The sequence below is a fragment of the Lotus japonicus genome, chromosome 5 (assembly GCF_012489685.1).
Source record: "Lotus japonicus ecotype B-129 chromosome 5, LjGifu_v1.2".
NCBI classification, from domain to species: Eukaryota; Viridiplantae; Streptophyta; class Magnoliopsida; order Fabales; family Fabaceae; genus Lotus; species Lotus japonicus.
In genome coordinates this window covers 64,506,533-64,527,369 of record NC_080045.1, presented here as the reverse complement: position 1 = coordinate 64,527,369, position 20,837 = coordinate 64,506,533, and the positions used below count along the sequence as shown (strand labels likewise).

Genomic DNA, 20,837 nt, shown 5'->3' with positions numbered 1-20,837 from the left:
ACCCAACTTCTTACCTCTATTAACAATTTCCATCGGATGCTGCAAAAAATGGCTTCTGCTATGCTACAGTAAGGGAGAGTCACTTAAAATCCTAACCATCTATAACATAGTTGCCATACCTTATATGAGAAAGATCAGCTGAAGAGAAGGTGGCTAGTTGATTCCTCAAGCACATTGCAAAATGGACATTTAGAATCACTTGAGCTATGAATTATTCCCCTCTTCAAGAGATTATCTTTAGTCTGAATGCGGTTCCAAAACACCCTCCAAATAAAAACTTTGACATTCGATGGAGCATGGATTTTCCATAGCCATTCGAATTCTGGAACTGATTCAGCTAGTCCGTAATCATTCTGCCAGGAGTAAGCAGACTTGACTGTATACTTCCCCTCTGGCTCCATAGACCATGACCATTTATCCGGGGTTCCTATCCGCAGATTAATTGATTGCAATTTATTGTTGAGGCCGAGGACCCATTCTAGTTCTTGGTCACGAAGTTGCCTAGTCCATGTAAAGTTCCATGACCTTAAAAGAATTTGTTTTATTTTTTAAATTTAAATACTAAATTTTGATGCTACGGAGAAGGAGAAGAAGAATATATTACTTCGACAATTTTTTTTGAAGCAATTATTTTTCTCTAAAAATATTTAATGAATATTTTATTGATTTGTATTTTTTTTAATTGATTTATATTGTTATTAGTAGTCGATTAATATTTTTATTATTGTAAAAGTCAAATTATTTTAATTTTCCCCTAAAATTTACGATTAGTGATTAATATTTGAGCTAGTAATATTGATATTTAATTTTTAAAATGACATTGAGATGGGCTCTAGCATTGGTACTTGAGATGGGCATGGATGAAGTTGTTTTTGAGACTGATTCATTTATAGTGGTACATGCAATGGCGAAGAGATCGACTAGACCAGACCTTGTTCCTATTCTCCATGATTGTTATCAATTGGTAGAGTCTTTTTCTTCTTTTGCAATTTCTCATGTATAAAGGAAAGCTAACTACCCGGCTCATGTTTTAGCTTCCTTGGCCGATGTATACCCTGCCTGTGCCAATGTTTGGTGGCATGATCCCATTTTCCTGTTGCTCAGGCATTAGCGGTTGATATTTTGGCTTCTGATTAATGAGAGTGACGAACTTTTCTTCAATTTTTTTTAGTAATGTAAATATTTTTTTAAAGTATTTAAAGATCAATTGTCAAATTTACTTTTTCTAATTGTTTTCTCAAATTATGAATGATGACTAACTATTGAATAAAATGAAGATTTAATTATGAATACGATAAATCGGAAATTTGTAAAACTATTAATGGATAAAATTAATAATATAAGAGATTAATGAATAATTTTTAATATTAATGTAAAGATCAGATCAAAAAATATATATATATATATAAATAATATGATTGTCAATAATAACATGATGATCATTAATTACTATTAAGTATTGTCATTGATGTAAAGTTCAAGTCAATGGTTGAAGTTGTGGTCTATACTCTATATATAACAAGGAAACCTAACTCATAAACGGTTCACAAAAGGGAAATGGATCTATTTGCGAGATTTTTTCTCTTACTTTGCATGTGTTTGTTGTCATCAGCCCGCGATGATCTTCTCACGAAAACACATGTGGTTTTGGGAAATTTTCTAAGTAATAATCTTGATCTTACCATTCATATCAAGTCTAGGGATGATGATCTTGGACAACATATTCTCCATCATGGTGTCTTTTATGAATGGAGTTTTAAAACAAACATTTGGGGCACAACACTATATTTCGGTACATTTCAATGGAAAAATATCACTAAAAAGTTTGATATATACGTACAAGTAAGGGACGAACCACACTGTGCGTCATGCTTTTGGGTTATACAAGAAAGAGGACCATGTTTGGTAGACCCGTTCGTAGAATGCTTCAAATGGTAATGAGAAATCATTTGTAATTTATTTTAAATAAATTGTATGTCATGAGTTTAGTTAAATAAAAAATATGGCTAAAAAGCACTTTTGGCCCCTGATGTTTTAAGTTTGTGCAAATTCTGCCCCTACTCTATTTTTGTCGATGTATCTACCCCTCATGTTTTCAAACAGTGCATCGTCTACCCCTCATGTTTTCAAACAGTGCACCGCAGACGGTGCACTGTTTGAAAACATGAGGGTAGAAACATCGACAAAAAAAAATAGGGGCAGAATTTGCACAAACTTGAAACATCAGGGGCCAAAAATACTTTTTAGCCAAAAATGATAAATAAAATTTAAAAAATTATAGTGTTTATTTCATTAGTTTTCATATTAGATCAATTTGTCAACTTTTTTTTATGGTTTAATTTTCACTGGAAAACCCTAACGCAACATTTTCTTCTAATCCTGCTCTTTCTCAGTCACCGTCGAAGAAGGCGGCGTCGTCGTCACCGGCGAATCTTCTGACGGCGGCAAGGTATTCGTCAGAACGCGTGTTCTCCACATCAAGGTTACACCACTCTCATCACTGCGTTTGAGTTCCTGGTTCGTAATCCCCAATTTTCACGCTCCATGTTCTTATGAAACGAATTCAGGAACAATAGCTTAGATTAAAATTTCTTTAGATTCAGGTTTTCCTGCTTCTGACTGTATTTGATTCAATCGATTGTAGAACTGTTTAATTTTCTTCCCAGTTTGGTAGCTAGTGATGATCAGTGCATTTTTTGCATTCTGTACTGTGCTGTTATGTGAAAACCCAATTGAATGTACTTTACAATAATTGAAATTTTGGTGTCTTTTACCTGTGAGTGATTGCTTTTGAGTGCATTGATAGTATGAAGTTGTTGTGTTAACTGTTAAGCTTTCTAGTGATTGGAGGGCATTATTAGTGCAGTATAAGAATGCTATCTCTCCATGGTTCAGCTTAAATAGAAAAAAGAATTTCCAATATATTAGTAGTTTCGGATGTGTTTGGAGAAGCTTTGGATTTAATCACTCCAACCCCTCACACCTGCAATTACTTATTGTCATTTACCTAATATATAATATCCATTGAGAGACTAACCCCTCGTGACTCGTGTATATAGGAATTGGGTTCTACTCAAACCCTAACTTTTTATCATCGATGGGCAAGACAAGTACAAGGTTAATGTTTTCCCTCTTCGCTTTCAATTCTGAATAGTTAATCTTACTTCTCATCTAATTGCTTGTTGTTTCTGCAATTTGAGGTTGTGTTTCTAATTCTTCCTAACCCGTGCAGGTCTGATTCAAAGTCCGACCGCAAGCTTGAAAAGAAGCTAGAGTTTTATTCCAGTACGTTTGGGATCCATTGTTTTTTGTCTTGAATTATAACATTAAAATTTCTGGTCTTCACTTTAAGCAGAGGCTTGTTGCTTCTTAATTTTAATACAAAACAGAACAATTGAATCTATTGAGGAATAGAAAACAATTGCCAGTGTCGAGGTGTCAAAATGTTAGTTTTATGTTAGGGCTTATATCTGTTTTGTTTAGGTGTATATAAAATATCTAGTGGCTTGGCGCATATTACTTGTCAAAACTGTCTAGATTTTAACTCCTTCCAATCCATCTGTTATTTCAGAGGTGAAAGATACTGTTGCTTCCTTGGGCGCCCAAAAGTCTATTAGCAAGGTTAGAATCTTATTTCTATGGCATTACTGTTCTTGAGATTAATTGGCTGAACTGTGGAAGAACTTCAGTAATTTTATGTAATGGGCTTGATTTACTGGCTAATCAATTGCATTATGCTGGTTATTACAAATCATTAGTGGACAATTGGTTTTAAAATGTTATCTTGTTGATGGACACGTTAAATAATGAATAATTTTCTGGTCCTTGCTTGTTCTTCACTTTGTTACGGTCCCACAACTTCAGGCAGGACAGGTTATTTCGTCCTAATGATTATACATGCTTGCTCTGATATTCAAATCTGGGTGTTCATGTAATTTTGTTGCTTACAAAAATATTCCAAGGACAATTTCCACTTTCATTTAAGAAGCAGTTAAATGCTTCACATGAGTAAATCTTGATGGAAACATAGTGTACACTCTTTGACGTGTTAGTATTGGGAAATTTAAAAGTTATTGTTTAATATTTAATTATAGGACACTTGGTAGAATTAAAACTAATTGTAGTCTCCAATTATCATAAGATTTTGTTTTTTCTTACCCTTTAAATGAAAACAAGTTTCATGTTCCAACTTCCACGGTAGTATAGTAAACTTGTGATGATATCTTGGTCTGAACTCTGAAGAGTTCTTTTTGTTATGTATCTAATAGGTATAGGTATTTTAAATATTTGTCCACAAATATTTATTGAGAATGTTCTGTTCACATGCTTGTTGTCTATTCTATTGACTGAATCAAGATCTTTTGGAAAATATATGCCACTCTAATTATATGTGCAAAATGTACTAGTGTTCTTGGTTTTTTTAATATGTTTTTGTCTTGTGGCAGAAGAAGAGCAAACAGCAAAGGCGGCAGAATAAATTGAAGGCATATAACCTTTCCTCAATCTTAGAGTCTCTTCCGGAGTTGAAGGCATCACAGAAATCAGATCGTGAGGATGACTTTAAACTAAATTGCAAATCTAGGAAGAAACTATTGTAAGTGCTTCCCTTATAGCCAACATTAAATTTTGCATGTAAAATTGTATTTGTAACTTTTTTTTACTTGTTCATCAGATTGAAGGAAGGACAACGGTTGTCTGCAGTTCTTAAGGATAATTTATTCCAAGCGGATCCATTGGCTATCCTCCATCAACACTTGCAGAACACACAACCGATAGAAGAGAAACAACCCAAGAAGAAAGTTAACAAAAATGGATCCAAGAAGAGGAAGAAATCAAAGGCTTCAACTGGATTACAGTCTATGGATATGTGAGGTCTCTAAGTGGCTGCTGTAATGATCTCCTTTTTTCAAGGTGTTTCCATAATTTTGTTAGTTCTAGGAATCAGATTATTCAAGATATGAATGACAATCTTAAGCATGATGTCCATTGTAGTTGGTCACTTATTTTTATATCAGTATCCAGAGTGGCTAGATGCTGAGCATATCTACTCTCAACACAGCATCACGTGAAACCTATGATGAATCATTTTTATGAACATTTATCTAAGAGGCTTTTCATATGAAGAAAAGTAATGAAAGTCACTAAAGGTAGGAATATGACTAACAGGGTTATTAATTTGAAACACTATTAACCTTTATTCTCTCGCTCAGAGAAGCTTATTTTACTGTGAACTTTTATTTATTTAAGCAATGCATAGATTGCAAATCCTGCACCAACTCCTTCACAGCTAAATTAATGCAAATACATCATAATTCAAGAAGATAAACATTGGCTTGGATAAGGCTAACAAGGAAAGGAGAAGATTTAATATGATTTAAGGCTTCCATTGCTTTTAATATTTGAGGCCTTGAAGCCAATTCTTTGCATCAAAACAAATATTACAAGAAAAAGGTTTTACATGGAAAATGAAACCTCAAAATTACAGAATTTACAACAAACACAACCTAAGTACATTGTCAGTTCTTTGAGGCTGATTGGAAGATGAAGACTGCTGTCAAGACACCCACGAGTGCTGTTACTGCCAGTGCAACTGTAGGCAGTGGAGATGCGACTCCAAAGTTCTGCACAATCAAATTACAGGAACATTGTTATTCTCTTGCAACAAATTCTGCTAAAAATCAATACTAGAATGGGCGAGAGAAATAGGATTCAGTGAGTTGAATTCACTTGGAAGCTTTAAACTTGAAATGATTACACTTAGTTTACATGCATTGGAAAGTTTTATGAAGGTATATGCTTAATTGTAAAATTTATTAGTTTAAAAGGTCATGAACAAGTATTGAGATCTGTTAATTTACCAATGACTTAAAAAAACTATCTTAATTTTACAACTAGATGTCATTACTTATAAACACAACAAAGTAAGGGAGAGAGAAAATTTACACTATCAAAGTGAACTTTCGGAAGATGAGGGGTTATAAAAGAGGCAAAATCCTTTAATCGATTGTTGAAAATGATAAACTATATCATGCCTCAAAAGATGGAGATATACTCTTGCAGTCTAAACTATGCCTGAACTAACTCACTAATTATTGTATCATTTCATTTTCATACCTCTAGGAGTCCCTTTCCAGTAGCAACTTCAACAGTGATGCCTGCTGCAAAGCCAATCATCGCTAGCCGCCCTAGCCACACATCCAAACCGTTCCCATCCTTGGTACTTTGCTCACTTCTTATTGAAACCGGCATTGCTCTGCACGCAAGTTTCCTTCCATGACTTCTCCGAATCACTTGGGACAAATCAAACAATACTTAGCTTGTTAACTATGATCTCATTCCAACATCACATTAGTTCTGTCCTCCCCTCAAACCCATAAAATGAAAAAGCATCATAAACGTCACAGAATTATGGATACAACTACAAACCCCAACTATATAACAACAACAAAATCCCTTTCTTACCAGTGGTATCGGATACATGAATCAAATATGACATGAATCATTAACTAACTTTATGGTGATATTTGATATACCATTGCCATTTTCCAATAACACAATCTATAGCATTGCCTCATTCTATTGCAATATGTTCATTTACTTTATACCAGATTTTGTAACAGAAAATACCAGATTTTGAGTGTGGAGCTTGTATTTGTTGGAGCTATAACTAACTTTAGTATGCAAAAGAAGTACCAACAACCAAGTACTAAAGAAAGGAAGCTGTAGTCTATAGCAATCCTCATGCTAACACTTTTTCAATCCACTTGAAGCCAGCATAATATTGCCTTCTTTAGAAGTTAATCAGTTCAGAAGTTCTACTTAATTTCGATTTCCAACTAAATGATGATTTTTTTTTTCCTTTCTAAAACAAAATATCAGAAAAAATTAGGATGAACCCAAGATTGCTAAGTTACCTGAGCATTCAATTTTCTTTAAATTAAATGCAGAAAGGATTCTGAATGCAAATTCCAGCTTATAAGTTAGAATCTGATAAGAAGAAGTAATGACAGCAGCTAGAGACTAGAGATAACTTACATAGTGGGGTACCAGTGGCGAAGGATGCTCTAGAAGGAACCAAATTTGGTAGAGGAAAGCGAGCAGTGGCAGAGTATTTTGCAGCAGGGAAAACACAAGCATCTGCAACACAGCACAGTTCAATAGTTGAGTGTTAGACATTGGAACTAGTCATGGAAGAAACAAAGAGATAAGAGAGTGAGTAAGCTTACCACGAAAAGAGATAGAAAGAGATGCAGAGGTTTGAGTTGCAAGTGCCATGGTTTTTGTTGTGCGGTGCCAACAGGTTTGCAATCCTCTATATTCTTTATCTCTTTGCTCTTGGACACGCGGTGACACATAACACCATCACCATTCTTTCAACCTTAGATTCGGAAAATGCACACGTGGCCTCTTGAGTGTTTTTCATTTTGTTACACAACATTTTGGTAGATACTATATATGTTTTTTTGTTAATGGGAGGGCAGAAGGCCCAAGATACTAATTTTATTTTAGTTAGTGGCCTTGTGAGTATTATTTTTTTTTTAAGCTTTTGGGATACCATATCATTGACCTCCCAAACTTGAGTTGTGTGGTAAAATGACACAAATAATTTTATATTATATGCATTCTAATAATATATGGTTTAGTATTGTGTACTTGGGCTGACTCACTTGTATCATACCTTGACCATTACTCAATGTGCTTGTTCTGCATTTTTTTTAGAGGGGTGAGATGGGTCCAATAACTCACTTTGAGTCCACTTTTCCAATCTATTAAATTCATGGCCAAGGTGGGTTGGGTTGGACCAACTCGCCAATCATACATTAACAAAAATTACAATTTAACTATATATATAAGATTATGTTGTTTGCATTTACTCAATTGTTTAGATGATATAATTCTTCAACAAATTACCGATGAGCCCAATACCCACGACTTTATACTAGTAAAAATATATTAACAACTTTTAGGGATTATTGACAATTTTGGAAGGTAGGTAATGACGAGTTTTCTTGTAGTGTTAATTCCTCATATAACACCTGTAGCCGACAACAACATATGAATGATCACTGACTTGCCTTAGAATGCCACTTCTCTAGAAATATTCAACCCTTCCCCCAAAGGCTTTTTTCGCTCAAATCTCCCGATGACAACAACCTAATTATACCCCAATTCCAAGCTCTGCACTCAAGGAGAAACAAATCAGATAACATAACCCAAACCTATCATCCCCTCAACCGCAGGAACTACGCTTGACTGAGAAGATCATAGGGCTCATGGCAAACTACATTCAACCAATGAACTTGAGTGACATTAACCGAACTTTAGATGTTCTGACCTCTTCTAGCATATGCATAAAGGCATACAAAATGAACTACGATACACACTATCTAACATAACATAAATCATGTACTACCATAGTGTTTTCATAAATACAACCGGGTGAGTGAACCCCACGACACAACAGAGGAGCAACCACCAAGCGCGCGAAACACCGCCAACATCACCACTGCATCTGAAGTATAAAAACAAAAACAAAAAACCACAATAATTATACTATAAAAAGTTCATACCGAGAAACCTAATACCCACGACTTTCCAACTAAATGATGATCTATTTCATCAACAAATTACCGAGAAACCTAATACCCATGGCTTTATGCGAGTAAAAAAAACCCACGATTTTCCAACTAAATGATGATCTATTTGTATTTATTTAAAAAAAAAAACCACAATAATTATACTATAAAAAGTTCATATAAAAACTAATACCCACAATTTTCCAACTAAATGATGATCTATTTCATCAACAAATTACCGAGAAACCTAATACCCACGACTTTATGCTAGTAAAAGTATATTAACAACTTTAGGGCTTATTGACAATTTTGGATGGTAGGTAATGACGAGTTTTCTTGTAGTGCTAGTTCCTCTTATAATAGTTGTAGCCGACAACTATATATGATCGCCGACGTACCTTAGAATGCCACTTCCCTATAAATATTCAACCCCTTTCCCAAAGGTTTGTTTCCAAATCTCTTGAGGATAACAACCTAATTATGCCCGAAGACCAAGCACTACGTTCACGGAGAAACAAATTAGATAACATAACCCAAATCCATCGTCCCCTCGACCGCAAGAACTATGTTTGACTAAGATGATCATCGGGCTCACCGCAAACTGTTCATCCGAAGAACTCGAGTGACATTAATTGAACTTGAAACATTCTAACCTCTTCTTGCATATGCATAAAGGGAGACAAGATGAACTATGGTACACACTATCTAACATAACATAAATCATGTACACCATATACTCTTAGTAACTTTGCTGCAGAGTGTCTTCATAAATACCACCGACAAAAGTGAACTACATGAACAACAAAAGAGCAACCACCACGCGCGAAACACGCCAACATCACCACTGCATTTGAAGAGTTACACTCGACTCAGAGTGATTACTTGAACTCTATCCAATCACAAATCAAGTATATAAAAAAACCCATAATAATAATACTATAAAAGTTCATATAAAAAATAATTTAAAAATTTCCAACTAGAAACTAATCGCATTGATTGCGGAATTAGTAGGAAATAGTTCGAGTGCGAGTGCCACTGAATGAGAGGTACATTACATTTACATAGAAATTGGAATAGAACACGACAAAGAACGAGTTCGATAAAATTAACAAATTGAATTGCTCTTTCTTTTTCCACTCATGAAACTGCATTAACCCTGTTTGTTACCCCATCTTCGCGAAGAAGAACACCTCCCACTGTTCCTGTTGGATACAGTGGCTCCAATGGCTTCTTCGCTTTCAATCGGGACACACTTGTCCAACTTTCAACATCTGCGGAATCCTAGAATTCCACTTCATGGTCTTTGCCCTGTTGATTATTCGCCGTCATCTCAATCTCAACCCCTTTTTGCTGGAATCAGATTTCGAGCTTCCTCTCCCAGGTTGCTTCGTACTGTTGTATTGGCACGCGCAGAAGATAAGGCTAGAGCTCCTACACCTTCTTCGTTTCAGTCTCAGCAAAATTCCCAGGAACAGTTCCAGGTTCGTTCTTGTTCTGTATAATCTAATCTCATTAATCCTTTTAGTGCATGTTTGGAAACACTTCTACAATTGATTCTGAAACCAAAATCAATTCTGGGTTGCTGGGTGTCACTTGTCAAAATTGATTATGAGGAAAGATGAGCTGATTCAAACATAGCTAGTTTATGAGTCTGGATATTTGATGTTGGTTTGCATATTCCGAGTTAAGGGCACCTTAGCAGCCCATTTAAGATTCTAAATTTGTGATAAAATGACTGAATTCAAGCATTTTATTTGGAATAAGCTTCTTAACATTCATTCATGTTATGATTTTTGTCACGGGGTTAACTCTACTTCGTCGCTGTAATGTTTAACTGATGAGAAATGCTATGAATGTGAGTAAAATGAATCTGCTTCTCGTGTGCTGATGCTCACACTGCGAATAACTTTGAAATTGGTCTCAGGACATGACGTCAGAATCTGGAAATTGTGATCCTCTATGTTCGGTTGATGAAACAAGCTCAGAAGATTTTGAAGGCAACTACCAGCCTAAGACTGATTTGCTCAAAGCGGTTGCGATATTAGCAGCAGCTGCAACTGGGGCTGTGGCAATTAACCATTCTTGGGTGGCAGCTAATCAGGTCCGTCAAAGTCTTTTGCCTGATTTCACTTACAATAAAGGGCATGCATTTGGTGAAACATATCTAGATCTGCTCGATTCTAATAGTTTTATTTTTATATCACATCTCATTGCAGGATCTTGCAATGGCATTGCTATTTGTGATAGGATATGCAGGCATCATATTTGAAGAATCTCTAGCGTTTAATAAAAGCGGAGTGGGATTGTTGATGGCTGTTAGCTTATGGGTGATACGGAGTATTGGGGTAAATTTCTATCCCTTCGCGCTTTGGCTTTTGAGAATGTTGGTTAATTTCTGATTAGTCAGAACTTTATGTGTTCATTGTTATTTGTCATGCTTTCAAGATTTAAGTTGCTGTTTGTGTGACATATACAGCATCTTTTCACATTGACACGCACTTGACACATATTTTCCAATATGCATATCTACAAGTTATAATTGAACAAGAGATGCCCTTATCTGGCATTCAATTCTTTCAATGCACCAGCCAGACTACTCTTCTCAGTGCTCAATGCTGTCAAAAACAAGTATCTAATACCAATAGTCATATATGTACTAGCACTGCTCTTGTTTTCTTTTTTTTCCTTGGGGGTTTGCTTACTTAGTCATCTTTGCAGAACATAAGGAGCCGCAAACAGGGATTAGAATAAGGACACCTTCTATGTACCTTTTTCCATTGTGTACACACTTATGCCCTTTTCATCTCCCCAACCTTTAGTTGAAGCACAATTTAATGTTTGAACCAACATTAACTACAAGGAAATAATATTTTGGGTTTGATCTCGTATCTGTACGGAACTTGTGATTTGGAATGTTTTCTTGTACTGTCCAATATGAACTTGATGCAAAAATAAGAGTTGCTTTTGTCGCCTCTTTGTATTTATTTAATAAGGGCCTGGTATGGTTATCAAAATATTACTACCTGTGCTTGGAACAGATCAAATTTCTTTGGCTGAACCATTCGAAAATCAAGAGAGAATTGTAACGCTTGATGGTATTTCTTGACCCAAGGAATTTTAGTTAATTTTTTTCAAACTGCACAAGAGGTTACCTTGAAGATTATGTGCTTTTTATATGTGGTTAATTTTTTTTCAACAATTGATATCTACCCATGCACATGTTATATTGTTATAAAATAAGAAGCAACTTTTACAATTGACATAATGGCAACTAGGCGGCTCCTGATCCCTCTTGTGTCTCCCTAGTATCTGTATCCCTGAACACATCCACTTGATAATTGTTCATCAGCTGATCAGTTAGGTACTTAGGTACACATACTTAATGTTGGGAACCACTTTGGCACAACACTTAACAGATGCAAGTTGGCTTTAAATATACCCCATTGTCTTTTCTTTGCACATCTCCATTCACTGCTCAGATTGTATGTCTATATTTTGAAGTCAGTTTTTCTCCCCCACTCTTCTGATTGGATCTTCTACTGGTATTTTCTTTTGTATTTTATGAATTGTCTATAGGCTCCGTCAACGGATATAGCTGTTTCAGAGCTAACACATGCATCTGCGGAAGTCAGCGAAATAGTGTTTTTCTTGCTTGGTGCAATGACCATTGTTGAGATAGTTGATGCTCATCAAGGATTCAAGCTAGTTACTGACAATATAAAAACCCGAAACCCACGCCTTCTGCTCTGGGTGGTAAGTGCCTTACTGCTTCGTCTCTGCATCGTTGACCAAGCTAAGTAAACTACGTATCAGACAATTTGTGAAATGAAACTTCTTGGAAATTTGACTACATTAGTTGTTGAACATTATAGTTTATGGTCAAGTTGTGTACATAGAGGCTGTAGTACCATTTAGAACACAAAGGGCTCGAATTTCAAGAGTCCCTTCTTTCAAATAAGTACGGCACACATTTCAATATTTGATACTTAAAAATGTTGATATTTAAAAGAATAAAAGATATCATAAACAAAACAAAAGAGTGTACTAGACCATGCTCCCCCCAACCCCAGAATCCTGAATTTTAAATCTTCTGTTTGCTTCACTAGTTTTCTTTCGTCTCAGCAATGGAAGTTGACAAATTAAGATTGAATTTGCAGGTTGGATTTGTTACATTTTTTCTCAGTTCAATTCTAGACAACCTGACATCCACCATAGTCATGGTTTCTCTTTTGCGGAAATTAGTACCTCCATCAGAGTATCGAAAGTATGTGTTTGTTATGTTAGCTCAGTGTAATGTTTTCCCCATGTGTTGTATCATGTTGTAGTGTTAGATTGACCATATTTTACTAAAATACCACATTAATAAGATTGACTGGAGATATAGATGCATCACCTAAAGTTTCAGTCACTGGACCTCTGTAGATGCTATGACTGGTCCATACCTGTAGGCTCTGGCAAATTTATATTGCATTACCCTTGTTTGCTTTTTCATTCTTTTAAGAAATCTGAACACTCATTTGAGAGATCTTTACTAATTTTCCTCCAGAGATGAATTTCATTCACATTAATTTACCCGTTCCTGCTAGTGCTTTTTATTCATAGATGAGATCAAATGTTATTCGCTTTTCCATTTTAGTTGAAATCAGCATTAATGATGGATTTCTTGATTTTTGTTGTGGGCATAAACATTCAGAGTGTGTGGGTCAATCTTCTAAATTTGCTGTTTACAATATTCGCCAATCACCAACTATTCTAAGGTTTGGCTATACCTTATCAAATCATCAAGAAATTTCTTTGGATTCTATTGACAGGATTCTTGGAGGTGTTGTTGTAATAGCAGCAAATGCTGGAGGTGCATGGACTCCTATTGGTGATGTTACTACTACCATGCTATGGATACATGGTCAAATATCTACATTACCAACAATGAAGGTTATCTCATGGAAAAATTATTCCAATATGATATGTCTTTTTGGATCGTGGGATTTTCTTTCCTGCAACTACATAATAAATTATAGTGGTGAAATGAATTTAGCACGACATACTGAAATATTCTTTGGATATAATGATTAGAAATATATAATTTAGGCCCTAAATTAAGATTTCCTTGGTCACAGTCTTTCTGTTACTTAGATTCAATTGCATGAACAGTCTGATTCAATCTCGTGCAATGAAGAACTAACAAGTATCCATAATTTCATTTTTTCGTTATTTACAGGATTTATTTATACCTTCAGCCATTTCCCTTGCTGTTCCCCTGGCTCTAATGTCCCTGACTAGGTACTCTTCTTGCACTGCAGAAGGCTGATTTGAAAAGTGAGATTTAGCTTAACATATTACAATTTAGATGATGTTGGTTTTTCTCCATCTGTTCAGTGAAGTTAGTGGGAAGGGCAGTGATTCTCCCAATGTCTTGGCATCTGAACAGATGGCTCCTCGAGGACAGCTTGTTTTCTCAGTTGGTTTAGGAGCTTTGATTTTTGTCCCAGTTTTCAAGGCCCTCACCGGATTGCCTCCGTTCATGGGGATGCTGCTTGGTCTTGGTGTGCTTTGGATCCTCACTGATGCTATCCATTACGGCGAATCGGAAAGGCAGAAGCTAAAAGTTCCACAGGCTCTGTCAAGGATAGACACTCAAGGAGCACTGTTCTTCCTGGGAATTCTTTTATCCGTTAGCAGGTAATAAGGAAAGGAAATGTATTTTACTTTTTTCTAATGCAGGGAAGCTTTGGATGATAGCCATATGTTCCATCTATTTTGAACTTAGGAGGGTACTTGCCATGACTTATTTGGTTTTATTCCAATGTAGTTATTTCATTCTGAAAAGATAATATGTTACCTGATTCTCTTGTCCTACTATGAGGATGTTCCTCTTCATATCCGGTGAAAAGTCCTACATTGACCAGAGATATGGTCAAATAAGTCCATATAAAGGGAAGAACAACTCTCAACTGTTAGCTAGGTTTTCTAAGATGGTATCAAAGCCTATACTAGATCCGTTTATTGGGTCACCCTCAGATGTCTTGTCCTCTGCAAATTCAACGCTCCAGATACCTCTTGGCAGCAGAGGTGTGTTGTGAAGTATCACATTGACTAGAGGTATAATCAAATAAGTCTCCATAAAGGGAAGAACAACCCCCCTCCTAGCCCAGGGTTACGCCTTGCCTGAATTCTAAGAACATGAATACCTGTCTTTTGGGATATCATTACTTACAGAATACAGCTAAATGAGTTTCAAGTTCAAGCATTCTTTTGCATGCATTGTGATTGCATATTCTTCCCTCATATAAATTTCAATGTCTTAAGTCCTAACTACACTTGTTGTATTTGATCAATTTTAATGGTCATGTTCTGCAGTCTGGAGGCAGCGGGGATTCTTCGAGAAATAGCAAATTACCTTGATTCTCATGTCCCGAATAGCGAACTGATTGCAAGTGCTATTGGAGTCATATCTGCAATAATAGACAATGTTCCCCTGGTTGCTGCAGCAATGGGAATGTATGACGTCACTGCTTTCCCTCAAGATTCTGAGTTCTGGCAATTAGTTGCATTTTGTGCTGGTACTGGTGGATCCATGTTGGTTATTGGCTCAGCTGCTGGAGTTGCATTCATGGGAATGGAAAAGGTGGACTTCTTTTGGTACTTTCGAAAGGTATTCCCTACTGTACACTTAGGCTGCATTTGGAGTGGAGAGTTTGTTTGAGTTTATTTAATAGTATAAAAATAGCTTATCACCTACCTATAAGCTGTTTTTAGTTTATTTTCATAAGTTTCTCATATTAGCTTTTGAATGAGTTCTTATAACTACTTCTTAAGTTATTTTGAACTAATTCAATAAGTTTTTCAAATAAGCTAATGAAAGCACTTATGTGATGAGTGTGTATTGCTATAAGTGTTTAATTAAGTTTTTTACCCAACGTATTATTGAACATGTTGATGTTATGAAATGTTTGTGCATATTTCATAACAGAATTCATTTATCTCGTTTGTGCAGATTAGTGGCTTTGCTTTTGCTGGTTACGCCACTGGTATTGCTGCCTATTTAGCGTTTCATAACCTCAACGTTTCTCTACCGACAACTCTAGCCGAAGTTCCTTTCCTTTCTGGTTCATAAATTGAGAATTCAGAGTTCATTTGATTCAGTTTTTATGGGCATCAAAAGCAGCATGGTTTCAAAATTATGAATACAAGTAGACTCTAGCATAAGTTGGCAAAGGTTAAGATTTTGATCAACAAGAAGTTATGTATAGGGGCGTCTCTCAAATGAGAGCATAAGAGGTTAATCTTTATTGTATAATCATATATGAATGATCAGGATTATTTTATTTAAATTTCATTTTGATCATCCATTATGATTATGATTAGCTCCAACAATGAGATCATCCTCTCACTTGATACACTGAATAAATCCTTATGTATGTGTGTTTGGGAGCATATCAGGTACGACTTACGAGTGCAAAATTTATTTAGACAAAATTAATAATTCAATTGTAATGCCTGAGCCTTGAGTTATGAAATGTTTATTCGTATAAAACATCAATAATTAATTTCACTATTTTAGTATGAAAAAGCTTTGTGATATTTGTAGCCTGTGATTTATAAATAACGTATATTTTTAAATTAAAAAAATAATTTAAGATTAGTCAAAATCATTCAGCTATTTGGACACAGCTTATTTGTGATTTTAAAAAGAATGATATTGCACACAAGAATATTTAAATAAATATTACCATGCCTTGTAAAAAAAAATAGGAAAAATGAAATAAAAATTATATTGATAGGCACAAATAACAGTGTGACGGAAGAACTTTATTCTCAATTTACTTTAGGTGCCCCGTGTATGTTTGAAAAGCTATCCAGTTTATACATATGGAGAAGTGATTATGAAAAAATAAAAGACCACCTAAAAGTGGCTTTTGTTAGGAGAGAAGTGATTAAGAAGATCCAAATATAAGTAATTCTTTGAAACTTCAAACAGCATTTGACCAAGAACTCACTGAACCACACCATTCATTGCAAAGCTGAATTATTCTTTTTTTTAATCACCCAAAACTACAACTACACTCAATTCATGATGATGCATCAAAATCGGGCATATCTGGCAGCCATACCCAATCCAATATCTGTGGGGAAAAAAACAAAAAAGAGCCAAATGATGAGACAACCATTTTAATCTTACAATTTAAGGAAAACGAATTCTTCAACAGCAGGAATGTCCCCAATCTTCTTCAAAGTTTGTTTGGTAGGTGGCTCATCCACTCCAATTGCCATCACAGCTTGTTTACGAGGAGCAATCCTTCCTACACTCATGAAGCTCACATTCACATTCTCCTCACCCAGAACGCTCCCCACCTTTCCGATCATCCCTGGCTGATCTACCTGCCTGCAGAGGATAATGCTGCCTTCCAAACTCACATCAACTTCAAAAAATCCAACCTTTGTCAGATGGGGGATGCCATCTTTCACCCGGCCCTCAACCTTAATCTCGCCGGATTCTGATATGGCGCTGGCGAATCGGGATTCCACATTGGCAATCTGGACCTGGATGAACTCGAGTGGATTCTCAGGTGAACCATCAAGAATGACCCTCTCCTCAGTTATCCTGAGCCCTCTTTGTTTAGCAGTGAAATCAGCATTAACCAAGTTCACAAAAACACTGGATATGGGCTCAATCAGACCCTTGATTATCATGGCACGAAGAAGACGGGTGTCAAGATCATCAGGGGCCCTTGCAGAAGCATAAGTCACTTTCACTGTTTTTACACCGCTTCCTCCCGCTACCAGCTGGACAGCCAATCTCCCTAGTTTCTCAGCAAGATCAACAAATGGTTTTAACTCAGTTATCACCTGTAGTCACGAAGGAATGAAACAGATGTTGAAGTCAAGCGATAACACTCAATAGGAATCAAATAGATCTTAAAGTCGAGCAATAACACTCATAGATAATATCCCTATGATCCCAATTACTTTTATCAGATTTCTCAAACCAAACCTTCACATTACATTAAGTACTTAATTTGAAACAAGAGCAAATAACAGTTAAAGAATAATAAGGCGCCGTGTTCCAAATATTATTTTCAATATTTGAGCCTAGTTAAACAAAGAGTTAATGAATACAACAATGATTTTCTCATGCCAAACAGCTGTAACACGAAGTCAAGTTATTCACCATGAAAAGGATACCAGTTAGGAAGAGGAGAATACCAGTATCATGATGTAAGATTATTTATCATGAAATGGAAAAGGCTTAAGATGAATTTTTCTACAGTACCTCTGAGGGGACCATTGGTGCATTGACTGCAGTAGCGGCAAGCTCCCCTCTCAATGCCCCAACCACAGCTTCTGCTATTTCAATAGCCACACCTTCCTGGTCATCATTTCCAAAAGGTTATAAAACATCAGTGACAAGTGAAAAAAATGTAAAGCTCATAGTCATAACCAATTGCTTCAAGTAACTTACCTGAGCTTCCATGGTACTGGCACCAAGATGAGGTGTTGCAGTAACTTGCTCATGAAGAACCAACTTGCTGTCTTTTGCTGGTGGCTCCTCAGTGAAAACATCAAGAGCCGCCTGAAACAAAGAGACACAAAGCTATCATTAATTATTCCTTATGTAGGGAGAGACCCAATTGATTAATTATTTACCTCTAAAGTCAACTATTAGTGCTTCAAATTTCAAAATAAGAGATGAGAGACAAGAACCTGAGCTACAATTCCTGAGTCCAAAGCCCTAACAAGAGCATCCTCATCGATGACCCCTCCACGAGCAACGTTCACAATTCGAACTCCTTTCTTCATCTTGGCAAAAGTCTCATCATTGAGCATCTTTGAAGTAGCAGGAGTAAGAGGCATATGCAGAGAAATGAAATCCGCAGAGGCAAGGGCCTCATCAAAGCTCACAAGCTCCACACCAATAGCACGAGCACGATCCGCAGGGGCATAAGGATCATGTGCAATGACATTCATACCAAGCCCCTTGGCACGACGAGCAACCTCAGTGCCAACCTTCCCAAATCCCAACACAGCTAGTGTCTTCCCAACCATGGACACTCCAACATACTTGCTTCTCTGCCATTTCCCTGCATTAAACAACCACCATGAGGCAAATCAATAACAGAATCCGCACCAACAACACAACCAAAACAAAAACAGCATCAAAAGAACAATAAACTACAACCTTATATTCAACACAAGTACAAAAAGAGTGAGCCACACACAAATGTATATATCAGGAAAAGAAAAGTCACCCTTTACACAGGAAATATTAATTCAAAGATTTGGTTCCAGAAAGAGAAGATTCATCAAAATGACGTTTCAAGTCAATACATGGGTACATCAAACACGATAAATCCAAACGAATCCAAACAAGCAAACAAACAAAGGACTCAAATGTAAAGCAAATCAACCATGGTACAACAGTAACACGATCTAACAAGCAAAGAAGGTGCTCGACAAAATGAGTGAACATACCAGCTTTAACAGAGGCATCAGCTTGAGCAACGTTCCTGGCCATGGCGGCGAGGAGGGCAATACCGTGCTCAGCGGCAGCAACAGTGTTGGCGGTGGGGGCATTGACAACCAAACATCCATGCTCAGTGGCGGCGGCGAGATCCACGTTGTCGATTCCGACGCCAGCTCTTCCAACGACCTTGAGCCTACCAGCGGAGGATTCAAACACCTCGCGATTGACCTTGGTGCCACTGCGGACGATTAAGGCGTCGCAGAGGGAGATCTTGGTGCAGAGCTCCTCAGGGGTGAGATTGTAGGAGCAGTCGACGTTGGCGAAGTCCTTGAGGAGTTTGAGACCCGCTTCGCCGAGCTTCTCGGCGACGAGGACGGTGGGTTTGGCGTCGAGGGAGGCGGAGACGAGGACGACGAGGGGGCGGGAACGGTGGCCGTGGCGGCGGAGGGAGACGGAGAAGGCGGAGGAGAGTGGGAGTTTTGATGAGAGAGAAAGTGAGGGAGAGGGGAGTCGGAGGGTTTTGGAAGCTACTGCGGTGGTTCCGGCGGCCATGTTTGGAAGTGAGTATAGGAGTAGTCGCAAGTTTTCAAAGGGAAGTAAAAGAGAGTGGGTTGGTGATTGTCTTATAAAGAATGAATGAAACCTCTCACATCAAAGGGTTTATCAATCAACCTTTCAATTTATTATTACTAGTTTACTACTACTTTCTTTATTTATAATCTAATTTCTTATTTTAATGAAAATGGATAATTATAAAGAATTTTACAAAGTAAAAAAGTTATAAAGGAAATTTACATTTTAAACTTTTTCCTTGTATAGTTGTACGACCAGGAATTATAAAGAATGTTTCCTTTTTTTATTACTATTAATATATTTTTACTTTTTTTCTATTTTTCTATTTGTTCCCTATCAAAAGAAATATGATATTATGCAATTGGATTAAGGTATATACGTGGAAACTTTGTTTATTGAGTCTCCAATTGAATTCTGGCACATTGGGAATTATTTTCTATATTAATTAAAATTTAAAATGAAAGTTATTGTTTAACATGCGTGACATGTTTTGATTGTCTTTCATACTGACAATACATTTTCACTAAATTATCTTGTTATTCCATAACTATGTCTATTGTTAAATATAATTTTATAACTTTATATAAATGTTAGATGGACCTAACGATAAATAAAAATGTTAGATGAAGAATTCGAACAATAACAAGTAAAATTGGTGAGTTGAGTCATGAATTATACTATCTTTGAGGGTTTTATTTGGGAGTTATCTCAAACACTCCTTGAGATAAGACTCATATATTATGAGCGTAAGGAGCAAATCCTTCATTTTGCATTGTATTGGGCCAGCGAGGCCCAACCTTATGTGCAAGGTTAACTCTTTACTAAGCACTTTACCACCACAATGTAAAACTAGGGTATCAAATTGGCAATTTGAGACATTGAGGTCTTAGTTCTCAAATACCTAGACATGGAGGATGTGATGATTGAATTTGATTCTTTGGTTGTGAGTAATGCCTTGAAGTCCAATGCTCCTATCATCCAAGATTGCAAAGTGCTTGCATCCTTTACTTCAATTTTTTGTATGCACTACCAGGAAAGTTAATTTTTTTGCGTGCATCATTTGCTTCACACTTGACTTTAAAAAATATATTAAATGGTAAAATATGGAAATTTTTAAAAAATAACAACTCATATTTGTGTATAAACAATTAGTAAATAAAAATAAGGTAGATTTGTAATCATATTTAGGTAAATTATTCAATAAAATAATAATTGATAGAATAATA

General features: G+C 36.3%; 4 protein-coding genes across 5 annotated transcripts; 2 read left to right on the top strand and 2 right to left on the bottom strand.

Moving 5' to 3' along the window:
* Window positions 1-2,326: 2,326 nt before the first annotated feature.
* Window positions 2,327-5,119, top strand: LOC130718959 (uncharacterized). 2 transcript variants are annotated; one of them, XM_057569614.1, is made up of 6 exons: window positions 2,327-2,517; window positions 3,060-3,117; window positions 3,233-3,285; window positions 3,572-3,621; window positions 4,446-4,594; window positions 4,673-5,119. In XM_057569614.1, the coding sequence occupies exons 2-6, from the start codon at window positions 3,098-3,100 to the stop codon at window positions 4,869-4,871; spliced, it is 471 nt and encodes a 156-aa protein (XP_057425597.1). In that variant the 5' UTR covers window positions 2,327-2,517; window positions 3,060-3,097; the 3' UTR covers window positions 4,872-5,119. The 2 variants fall into 2 exon arrangements, with proteins under 2 accessions (XP_057425597.1, XP_057425598.1); XM_057569615.1 differs by having other exon boundaries at window positions 2,330-2,482.
* Window positions 5,120-5,352: 233 nt separating this feature from the next.
* On the bottom strand, window positions 5,353-7,385 carry LOC130718960 (stress enhanced protein 1, chloroplastic). The gene is made up of 4 exons (XM_057569616.1): window positions 7,227-7,385; window positions 7,036-7,137; window positions 6,115-6,290; window positions 5,353-5,621 (listed from the first exon to the last, which is right to left on the bottom strand). The coding sequence occupies exons 1-4, from the start codon at window positions 7,273-7,275 to the stop codon at window positions 5,517-5,519; spliced, it is 432 nt and encodes a 143-aa protein (XP_057425599.1). The 5' UTR covers window positions 7,276-7,385; the 3' UTR covers window positions 5,353-5,516.
* Window positions 7,386-9,645: 2,260 nt separating this feature from the next.
* On the top strand, window positions 9,646-16,070 carry LOC130717836 (sodium/proton antiporter 1). The gene is made up of 10 exons (XM_057568212.1): window positions 9,646-10,057; window positions 10,501-10,677; window positions 10,793-10,921; window positions 12,153-12,329; window positions 12,734-12,840; window positions 13,388-13,508; window positions 13,795-13,856; window positions 13,953-14,255; window positions 14,934-15,228; window positions 15,571-16,070. Exons 1-10 carry the CDS (start codon window positions 9,800-9,802, stop codon window positions 15,688-15,690), a joined length of 1,749 nt encoding a protein of 582 aa, XP_057424195.1. The 5' UTR covers window positions 9,646-9,799; the 3' UTR covers window positions 15,691-16,070.
* A 486-nt stretch (window positions 16,071-16,556) lies between these two features.
* Window positions 16,557-19,667, bottom strand: LOC130717388 (D-3-phosphoglycerate dehydrogenase 1, chloroplastic). The gene is made up of 5 exons (XM_057567604.1): window positions 19,047-19,667; window positions 18,279-18,655; window positions 18,037-18,147; window positions 17,848-17,943; window positions 16,557-17,423 (listed from the first exon to the last, which is right to left on the bottom strand). The coding sequence occupies exons 1-5, from the start codon at window positions 19,588-19,590 to the stop codon at window positions 16,752-16,754; spliced, it is 1,800 nt and encodes a 599-aa protein (XP_057423587.1). The 5' UTR covers window positions 19,591-19,667; the 3' UTR covers window positions 16,557-16,751.
* Window positions 19,668-20,837: the final 1,170 nt, after the last annotated feature.